The sequence below is a fragment of the Atta colombica genome, unplaced genomic scaffold, assembly GCF_001594045.1.
Source record: "Atta colombica isolate Treedump-2 unplaced genomic scaffold, Acol1.0 scaffold68, whole genome shotgun sequence".
Classification (NCBI taxonomy): Eukaryota; Metazoa; Arthropoda; class Insecta; order Hymenoptera; family Formicidae; genus Atta; species Atta colombica.
In genome coordinates, this window is record NW_017259559.1 from 223,124 (window position 1) to 234,557 (window position 11,434).

General features: G+C 26.2%; 1 protein-coding gene across 1 annotated transcript in view; it reads right to left on the reverse strand.

Moving 5' to 3' along the window:
- LOC108692271 (estrogen sulfotransferase-like) overlaps window positions 1–9,830 on the reverse strand; it is a 12,688-nt gene extending 2,858 nt beyond the window's left edge. Inside the window, exons 1-5 of the mRNA XM_018200447.1 lie at window positions 9,623–9,830; window positions 6,749–6,848; window positions 3,163–3,358; window positions 2,969–3,095; window positions 1,822–1,916 (exon numbers count right to left, since the gene is read on the reverse strand). Of these exons, the coding sequence (XP_018055936.1) occupies window positions 1,822–1,916; window positions 2,969–3,095; window positions 3,163–3,358; window positions 6,749–6,848; window positions 9,623–9,830 (726 nt within the window). The remainder of the gene's footprint in view (window positions 1–1,821; window positions 1,917–2,968; window positions 3,096–3,162; window positions 3,359–6,748; window positions 6,849–9,622) is intronic.
- Between the last annotated feature and the right edge of the window lie 1,604 nt (window positions 9,831–11,434).

Below are 11,434 nucleotides of genomic sequence, written 5' to 3' on the forward strand. Positions count from 1 at the left end.
GTTGTTCGGCATTTTTTAAATAAGAGCGTGTTCAGATTTCCACCTGAGTGCTCCCCAAGAAATATGTTATTCTTGTTTAATTCGATGTAATAATTGTTATTCGATGATCAACAAGGAAAAAACATCTGAGTGGTATTTGGGTGAGAATTTGACAGAAAGGAGTAGGGCTTCGTTTCGCATAAAAAATTGTACGTTTCTAAGCATGAAAGGTGTGGGATGGACTTCGCTTTGCACGAAATGTTTCTTTAATCCCATTTTGGCATAAAAGAAAAGTATTATGTAAAACAAAGAAGAACATATATAGCAGCTGAGTATATGTAAAATATACATATAGTAAAATGTATATCTTATGTTCAAAAATTATGTTTTACTTATAAATTATGTTTTACTTATAAAAATTGTTTTGTTAATAACTTTTTATCAAATAACGAGCGAAAACCTGTCGAAAGTCATTTGGGGCTATAATCTTGACAATTTAACATATGCCAACATTGAAATGATCTTACATGATCAATAATATATTATCTTAACAAATTACTAACAATATTATTAATCGTGTGTGGTTTATTGATGAATTAACAGAGAATAGCGACGGTGATCTGGATTTTGATTCTCGGAACATAAGTATCGCTTTATTAAGATCCATATCAGTTTGCCAATGTAATTATAGACATACTATATTGTATATAAGAGATAGACCCAGTATTTATATCTATATATGGGTTTAGAATGATGCGAAAGGCAAAATTTTTTTATCAGATCCGTTCATTTCGCGCACAAACGCGTCGAATAAGAATAATTTCATCAAAATCGAGGAAGGTAGAATTCTTAAGTATTATATCAAAATAAGTTTACTGTCAAGCGTGCGCGCAGAAAAGGATAGGTTGTCCCAATATTTTGCCTTTCAACACCGTTCTGTCAAATCCAGCATATACTATAGATATAACTATAATATTATACTAAATATATACTGGGTCTTTCTTATATATCTATGAATGTAATAGATAATGTACGTAAAACTAAAATAAAATATATCGCCCTTTGAAGCCATCGGGGCAAGATCTATTCAGTTTTAAATATAAAATCAGGAAACAGCATAACCGCACACTTGTCTATAAGGTAGATCATAATGTTAATTTAATCCTTATAGTGTAGTTGCATTAATTATAGTATTAATTTATCAAAGCCCTATTGAAACTAGATACCTATCATAGAACATGTCGGAATGAATTCTGATCGAAATTATTCCATTTTTTCTAGAAAATATAAAAGAAATCTAGGGAATAATTGAATAATTCCGATCGGAATTCATTCTGACTTGTTCCATGGATGTCTTGATAGGTGTCTTGAAGACAATCGTGTATTTATAGAAAAACCTTAAAAAAAAAGAAATTCTTGCGTTACATATATGTTTTCGTCTGCAGAACAGTATGAAGAATGCATTTAAATGAACGAAAACTATTTTAGAAATAAAGAAATTTTTAAATATTTATTTTAAGTATTTTATACAGATGATGAATGCCTTGTAAAAGAAAAAAAAAGAATATGTGGCATTACTTACATTTAATATGTCAATTTTGTGGCCTATTTTATCAGACGCTCATTTTTCCTTATCTTATGAAAAAGTAAATTATTGCAAAATTGCAAAAGATATTATAAAAATTGTTATATTATCTAATAGAAGACATTTTATAGTCTATATTTATGTTTCTACAGTTTTTAACTTTTGTTTAAGAAATATTATCCAAAAACAAAGTAATATGTCAGTATCGATGACTTTTCTCTGTTTAATTGAGAATAAAAATTTTTGTCTACACTTACGTGTATTACCTCTTCATAAAATAAGAACAAAAGGTTTTGGGAATTCCTTAAATCCCAGGCTTCTTTTAGATGTTCCCAGTATGGCGACCAAGGCGCTTTATAGATAAAAAGATAAAGGCATTAAAAATTTTGAAGCACTGTTTTTACTTTTCCTCCAAAAAGAGAACAAATATATGTAGTAACAAGTATAAGTCAACAATAGTAAAAGTCATATCGAATGTCTAAGTAGAAAGAGCAATGCTTTGATAGATTACACACACACACACACACACACACACACACACACACACACACACGCGCGCGCAGATTATTTTTAAAAAATGTTTACGTAGATATTATTTTTATTAAAGTTATTGGTTTTTTTTGGAATAAGTCTATTTTAATTTAACGACTAATACTTTTTCCTTTCTATTAATCACACACAATTTTTGTTCATAGAATTTAATAAAGAATAAAATTTTTATAGAAGAAAAATAGACATGATATATTTTACTCTTGGCAGGAAGATCCAATTTTGCATGAATCATTAGAGTCATAGTTGATAGTTAAAGATAGAAAAAAAATTTATTGCAAAATTGTATTTAAAAAAATTTTTACTTTAAACTTTTTTTTTCATATTTAAGTCACTGGTTTTGTTTATATTTGAGTCTGATTAGTATTCGTAAAAATATAAAAATTACAATTTAAATGTATAAAATATACATATGATATTATAAAAAATTTTTTGTGCAGAATTTTTATAAAAAAAAACTTTTATGGATAAAAATTATAAAATTATGTATTGCTTTTATTTAAATTTTCAATTTTAGTTTTTGGATTTAGTTTTTATCTTATATATAGAATTAGTAGTTTTAATTTTATATATTTATATTCATATTCTATTTCTAAACTTTAATTTTTGTCAAAATAAAAGAATAATTTTAATTTGTTATTTTATTTTTACTTTTATTTTGGATCTTTTCAATCTCTTACATTACATTCGAAATCTATTTCTTACGAACTAATATATGGATACAAATAAATTGTCTAGATAAAACTTTCAGAAAAATATTGGGCACCCATGTAATAAATAATATAAATATCTACAGATAAGATACAGAAAAATAAGAAATATATATAGCTCTTTCTCTGGATATGTTCTACTTACTTAAATTATTTAGAAAATATTCCAAAAAGGTGGGAAAATCACCCAAATATCCTTGTGTCTTGATTGAGCAATTAAGGTGATACCAAGAAGTTACCACGTCTTTCGGATTACGAGCTATATAAATAATCTAAGGAAAGTGTTACAAAAGTAGAAAATTAATAAAAAGAATCTTTCCATTTTTATTTAATTATTACCTTACAACCAACATCTAGAAGTCCAGGCAACATGCTGAAAGGCAAATGGCTTTTTATAAATCTAGGTGATGGCATATCAGCGATAACTTCATAACCGGGCAAAGCTATTTCCCGACACAATTGTTGCTTTACTTTGTCATCTTTGTTAGAGAGTATAAATTCTTGAGTCACTTCAGGATGATTAAATAAACTGAATCTGTAAGAATAAAGATACAATTTAAGGATGTTTTATACATATTTTTAAAATGATAACAAAATTATGAAAAAATTATTGATTGTTCTAAATCATGTTTAAAAATAATACGACAAATTTCGGTTTACTATCTGGATCATAAATTATTTTAATAAATAGTGGTATTTTTTAAATCTGTGCTCTAAATATAAAAATACATGGAAATGTATTATAAAATAAATGATAAAAATTTCAATTTTTTAGTATAAGTACAATAGTATAAGTACAATATGTATTCAAAATTATTTACGTAAAGTTACATTGCGATGCACTCGTTATCCAGTAAATAAACAAAATATTTATTTATTCTATATCTTTGTAATTAGTATTCTATGACTTTGTAATCAGTAAATCACAATGAAATTTTGCATAAATTATTTTGAACATTTAAAGTATAAAAGAAAAATATAAATCTCTGTATCATTTTTAAAATTTTAATTTTTAACAATAAAAACAAAAATAACAAATAGAATAAATAAAACTACAAAAATGTATTATTAAATAAAAATATAATCTTATTCACATAACTTTCATATATATAGTTTATTCGAAGTGTAAATATTAAACATACTTCCAAATTTAATTTTCTTTGCAGGGACTGTACGTCAAGTATATCTTTAATAAACGTTGACAAAATCGATTCGATATCGATTTTATTGTCATTTCTTACTGGGTATTGTCAGCAGTACTGGAAGCACTTAATTATAATACATAAAAAATGGCTTTCATTTAATTGAAAAGTTAAATGAAACCCAAAATGGAACTCATTTTGATTCTAATATATATTATATTTTAATATCGCTTGATATAGTATCCTTGTTCCATTAAATAATGTTAGAACTAGCGTTAAATAGTGTTAAAAAAAGACTATCAAAAAAGATAAATATTCCATTAGAGGAATTTTTAGCCTCCATCCGTCTGGTTCTTAACTTTACATTTTTTCATTTAATAATAAAAAATTTAATAATAAAAATAAAATTTACAAACAAGTTTTCGGTGCCCCGATGGGTTCACTATTGTCGCCAATTATTGCTGACATAGTTATGCAGGATCTTGAGGAAATAGCGATCCAACAAAAATTACCAGTTATTATTTTACTTCCGGATGACTATATGGATGATATCATTTAGCGGTTCCATTATTAGATAGTACCGAATACAACTTGAAATCTTCAATTTCTTACATGTCAGACTACAATTTACTATGGAGATCGGCACTGAGAATAACTTGAGTTTTTTTGGACACTATGATTATGATTGACAACTATAAGAGCATTTTTGACAAATACAGAAAAATTATTTGTTCGGGCAGATTTCTTAATTTTTACTTACACTACTCTTTCACAAAAAAGGTGTTATTTTCGGTTTCGTTGACAAAATAATTATTAAAATTGTCTCATCCTCGTTTCTACAAAAAGAACTTGGTTGATGCTATTCATATTTTACTTGATGATAGCTATTTTCTTCCTTTCATTTTTTTTCAACAGAAAAAAGATTAAAATACCACACACAGAATATAATATCCATGTCAAGGAAACATTCTTTACAATTCCATATATAAAATCTATCTCTGAAAGTTTTTTATCTATATAGCATATAAATATAATTGCAAACTCATATTCAATCTCAAATACATTGAAAAGCCTTATAACTAGAGGATAAATAGATCATTTAGCTAATCAAAAATTGTGTATAAGATTTCTTGTGAGAACTGAAGCTAGTTATGCAGGACAAACCAAAAGAAAATTAAAAACAAGATTAAATAAACATATTTCGGACATTAATAAAAAGAATTTTTCATTGGTGATTATTGAGCATCGTATTAACTATAACCATAATTTTAATTGGAAAGATGTAAAGATCTAGATACGACAAGAAATTGTCGTATAACAAAAAATTAATCTCTGAAGGTTCACATAAAAAAACAAAAATTAGAATTGAACAAACAAAATAACACTAAATCATTATTTAATTCTTATCTACAGATTTTGCAGTCTCCTTCCCCTTCTTAGTTTTTTCTTCCGTTCTCACTTTCATTGTTCCTTTTCTATCCCTATTCTCCTTCCAATCTCATCCCCTCTTTCAACAAGATATTATAAAAGCCATAGAATGTCGCTCACACTCTATAATACAATACAAGTAATTTTTGACTGAACTGGTTTCAATTTTTTCCTCTGCATTTGCTTCTTGTGAATTAATTTGACTCATTGTTTCAACTCATTGTTAATAATATTTATTAAACATTCGCGTTTGAGGTATATTGTACAATAATTTTATTTATTAAGAGAGAGACACACTTTAATATAGTTGTCTATTAAATTAAGGATTTTATATATATAATAATTTCGAATATAATAATCATTTATTCATTGTTATTTTAATTACTATAATCTATAGTATTGATTTAACAGAATGTGTACTGATACATTTTTATTGAATGACTCAACATGTTTAAATAATTTTATTATCATTATGGACTAATTACGACCGATATAATGAAAGAATGTAACTGAGAATATAACAAGACTGAAAACATTATATTATTGCGACAGAAAATAGATATTATATGAAGAAATACTATCAATTTTGCGTAACTATAATCTGTAGAAATTGATATTTAACCGTTTTATTAATATTGTTAAATTTGCGTTCTCTACATGTATACATTGAGGATGATTTAATAATAAGGTCAAAATGTCTGTTTTAAGATTTTAAATATATAAAAATCTGGCTCATAGCCCCTGTTATTTATGTTTGTTTATAAATTATGTATTTTTAGAATTGTAGTTTGTATTTTTAGTTGTAATTGTGTAAATGTGTACTTATATTAGACGGAAAATTTTTTTCAATAATAATATGTTTTATTGTTTTTAAAAATACATTTTTTTGTATTATGTAACATAATGGTAATGTCACACATATTATATTTGTTATATTGGTATATAATAATATATATTTAATAATATAGCTTAATAAAAATGTAATTTCTTATACAAAACAGATCCCCAAGGCATCTTAAGGATATTCAGAAAATGTTTCTATGCTTAAGGATATGGATAAAGTGTTCTATGTGAATTGATGGCAAATTATTATATGAAGATAAAAAATTATATGAGGATAAATATTTTTATAAACTTAATTTCGATTTTAAGTTTACTTTTGCAAATTGTTTAATTTCTGTAAAAAAGAATATAATATAAGAGTTTTATTCGTAGGATGTAACTTTATTATTACGTATGAAAATATGTACATTTTTAATAGTAAGAGTCAAAATCATTCATTATAATTGTTATAATTGTACTTGAAGTTCTTTTATAATGTATTATCATATATACACATATAAACACATACTCACTCGAAAAATGGAAACCTTTCAGTAAGTAGACGCTTTTTCGCTACGTCAAAGTTCAAATCGTTTGCCAACAGCCATATGAGCTCTTGCGCCATAGTCGTTCCTAATTTATAGAAATAACAAGTAATAAAATTTCTTTTTTACAAAAATTTCTTTTCTAAAAAAAGGGTAATTTATCTTTTTGGTTATTAAAGTGATCTTAAAATTTAAAATATTCTCTGATAAATCTTCGATGTATGTAATTTCATATAGATCACTATTGACAGCCTACAGCAAATTCATTATAATAATTTACGACGACGAGTCGAATAACAGTCGAATATCAAATCTGACTAGTGTACGATTACATAGCTCAGCGTTAGCGTGTTAGAGTATGAACAGGTCGTGTGTTATCCGTAGGTCTTAGATTCGAATTCCGATATCGCATACGTTTTCAAATATTGTAAACTATATTCAATGTGTAATTTTATTTCAATGTGTAATTAGTCATTTTATGTGAAACAACATACACATTGATTTTAATCTCGGTGGTCTAATGGCTTAGGATGCTCGTACGGAATACAAGAGATTCGAGTTCAAGTCCCGATCGAGATAATATTTTTTTATAAATTTATTAACAGTTTTTCAACATATTAATATCTTTATAATATGATGCTTGATTGTAACATCAAATTATTAAAATTGCTGTCAATTTAATTCACGATTATTAGAGTAGTTTTAATTGCATTTATAGTCCAGAAAAATAATTTGGCGCGCAGTTCAAAAAGACTACAATGTTATACATATATATAAGTACATATATAATATATATTAGTAATTCAAGTTTGAATTATTTGAAAAGCAATGAAGATCCAGCTTCGATCGTAATAGACATTTTAAATTTCTATTGATTGTGTTCTCACATATGCGGTCTCTAAAATAAAGATTCTTAACATTAATTCTATACTGTTAAAAATAAAATTTAATATATTTTTTAAACAGTGTATGAAGAAAGATATTTTATCGTTTTGAATATGGAATTTTGATTCATGGTTTCATGAAATGCTATATAATACATATTTAAAGGACAATAAGTATAATTTATGAGGCATTAGGAGGTCGGCGCTAGAACAAAAATTGCGCAGGAATATATAATATACAATAATATAAAAATAAATAAGTTTAATTATTTTTGAACATTTCGGCTTCGTTTTGAGTCACCTTCAGCAGAAAAATATTAAACATTATCGCAAAATATAAAACTGAATTATGAATCGCAAAGCTATATTTCGAGTTTTTCTATATGTAAAATGTGCAGTGAGATGTGATCTCATAACTTTAACATTATCAAATATTATACAATAGTTTTATGGTTGAGTGATTCATGGTTGAGTTTCATGGTTTAACTTACTCTTCATTTCTTTCTAGTTCTAAAAGTCAGAAAAAGATAATTGAAAAGTAAATTGAATCGAGATTAAAGATAATTTACAGTGGTGGAAATGAGCATTAAACTTTTATACTTTTATACTTCTGTTAATCTTCTATATTTTTGTGTATACACAACTTTATACATATACAAATATTAATATAATAATATTTTTGTATAAGTTAAACGCTTGAGGGAATTTAGCCCCAGAATGCTAAATAAATTTCGATTTATCTCTCTTTCTCTCTCTCTCTCTCTCTCTCTCTCTCTCTCTCTCTCTCTCTCTCTCTGTTATAAAATTACGAACCAAAATCCATATTTAAAACGATAAAATCATTTTTTATCGAATTTTTTAAATCAGGGTTTAATTTAAAAAATTTATACGTCTTGAGTTAATTAAAATATATTTGAAAATAAATTTTAAAAAGTTGAAAAATCAATTAGAAGATCTAATTTTGAAGGAGAGGAAAATTAGAATAATAATACATGTAAAATTTTTGTAAAATTTTATAAAATTCAAGTTAAAACATGAAAAATTAGAACATCACTTAAAAGATAAAGCCTAATAAAAAATTTTCACTGTTGCCTCGTATTTTTATTGTTTGAATATGTATATATTATTACACTAAAAATATCCATATAATGGAATTATTGTTGCTTAATTTTTTTTGCGTTCATCATCGGTTGATACGACGTCATCATCGATTGATATTTGCCTAGATAGCTCCCCATAAATAAATTATATAATAATGCGCTATTTATGTGCTCTTAAAATTCGCAAAAAAAATTATTGCGCTCATTTAGTTTAATTTAAAAAAAAATTTATTTATGGGGGCTGAGTAGGCCGTCAGTCAGTTCTCCTTCACGTATTAATAACAATCGATTTGGAAAATTAAATAGACAGGATTTATATTCACATAGTTTCAATTTTTGCTTTGAATCCCTTAAAAGACTTCCATCTTGGAGCAAACAGTCATATTCATCCTTAAGTCGTTTAAAATTGCAAAATTACGCTATCTAACTATGCAAAATATATATCTTCTAAAGAATTGCAGCGCAAAAATTGAAATGCTTGAAAATGATAGCGCATCAAATCAAAGATAAATCAAAGATATATTTTTTAGGGATAAACATGTGTTCCAAGAGGGAAATGCCTTAAGGGATGCAGCGCAAAAATTGAAACTATGTGAATATGAAAGCGCATAAATAGCACATAAATCCTGTCTATTTGATTTTCCAAATTGTTATTATATATGTAGAGGGGCTGATTGACAACCTACTCAGTTCTCCCACAAAAAATTTTTTTAGCTAAATAAAGCAATAAAAATAAAGTAATAAAATGAGCGAAAAAATTTTTTTGCGGATTTTGAGAGCGCATAAATAGCATTATCATATAATTATTTATAATTATTTATATATAATTTATTCATTAAGATTTAATTAAGTGGAGGGCCAAACGTGTTAATATGTACCTGATCTTGGATGTGATAGTAACCATATGTCATCTGATTTAGCTTTAAAATTATAGAAGCCTTCACCTTGTTCTACATATCTAAATGGAAGCAAGTATTTTTTCGGACCCACAAGAACAAATCCAGTTCTTTCGCCTTTAAAGAGCTTCAACATTTCCTTTGTCTTTTCTTCTGACAAAAGCTCATAGTTTGGAGGTCGCCGAGCCATCTTTGCTTATGTCTTGTCCACTTGATTGTCGATAAAAAAATGTTTTATTTCTTTATTACGTTTTGACTATTACGTTTTGACTATTCACAATTGAAAGAATTAAAAAATATAAACCACTGTCATAAGAGATATATATGTATCAATTTTATTTTACAGTAAAAATGTTAATGTAATGCTAGACGAATATAATGATTTACAGTCGCGATTGATGTGAAGAGCCTTATATATATAACTACTAACTTAACACGCACGGTCAATCTCTGAATGACGATTTTGAGGATCGACACGAAGAGTCTTTCCCTTTCCACCAACGGATTTCTCCGTTCTTTATGAATTCTTATTATTTCTCGATATCAGATTACGTAGGCCGATTAAATCACGCATTAAAGGTTAAGATTGAAGATTAAAATATTGAAATTTGACCAAAATAAAAGGAGCCAAAATTTCTTTGTTCTTATTGTTAAAATTTCAATCTTTAATACATAGTCTAATTCCGACCTTAAGAAGATTGAAATTAAAGATCGAAAGATTGAATTTTAATTAATAAAAATAAAAGGAACTAAAATTTCATATTGTTCAAGTTTCAATTTTACAATCTTCAATCTCAATGCGTAGTCTGATTTCAGCTTTACTGCTACTAATGTTCTTATACGCGTTTATATTTATTGCTGTTTATAACTGCAATGTTAATTAAACTGTATTTGCTCATATAAATATATTTACAAATTGATTTAAATCTAGGATTTCAATTATATCGCGAAAGATGCGAGCTTATTTAAGCAGTTTCATCCTTTGTTGATTATATATTATTTTAAATATATTATTTTCAATTTTCGAAAAATTAACAAAATACCTATAAGTTAACTAAAAGATGAACTTTCGATATCTTAAAGATAGATAACTTTTAGATAATTTTAGATAATTTTTAGGTAACTTTATTTTTTCTGTTATCTGCGTTCATGCTCGTGTCAAATTATTACAGCAATGCACAAGCAGTGCGCACCAAAGAGAATTCTGCTAATGAAAAATTCTATAATAAATAATTTTGGAAAAGATTGGTCAAACTCTACGGAAATTCCACATTCGAATTAATTTGAGTGTGGAGCTCTCCAAATATTTCATATATAAGTCGTCGGCTCTATAGTAACTTAGTTTATAGTCAATGACCGTTTGATTATTAATATAAATTAAAAATATTAATTGAAACAGAGATTAGCCTAATGGCCTACTAATAAGTTAAAGAACTCAATGGTGAAATTCGTCATATATCACAAAGAATTTAGGTTAGTCAGTTAACTTTCTCCACTTACCAATACTTTCCAAACTTGTAAATACTTTCTTCTTTCTTCTTGAAAAGTGCGGCGGCATTTGAAATCTTAATTGTAAAAGAAGCATTTAGAATTTTTTATTTCACATTTTTTAAAATTTAAGAAAATATATTTCTGATAAACTTAAAAATATATTTCCAAAATATTATATCAATTAACATAAAATTAACATAAAATTAACATAAAATTAACATAAAATAGCAACCTGGGAAAAAATGTTTCATTATAATTATATATAATTATGCATATAATTATATAAAATTATATAAAATTATA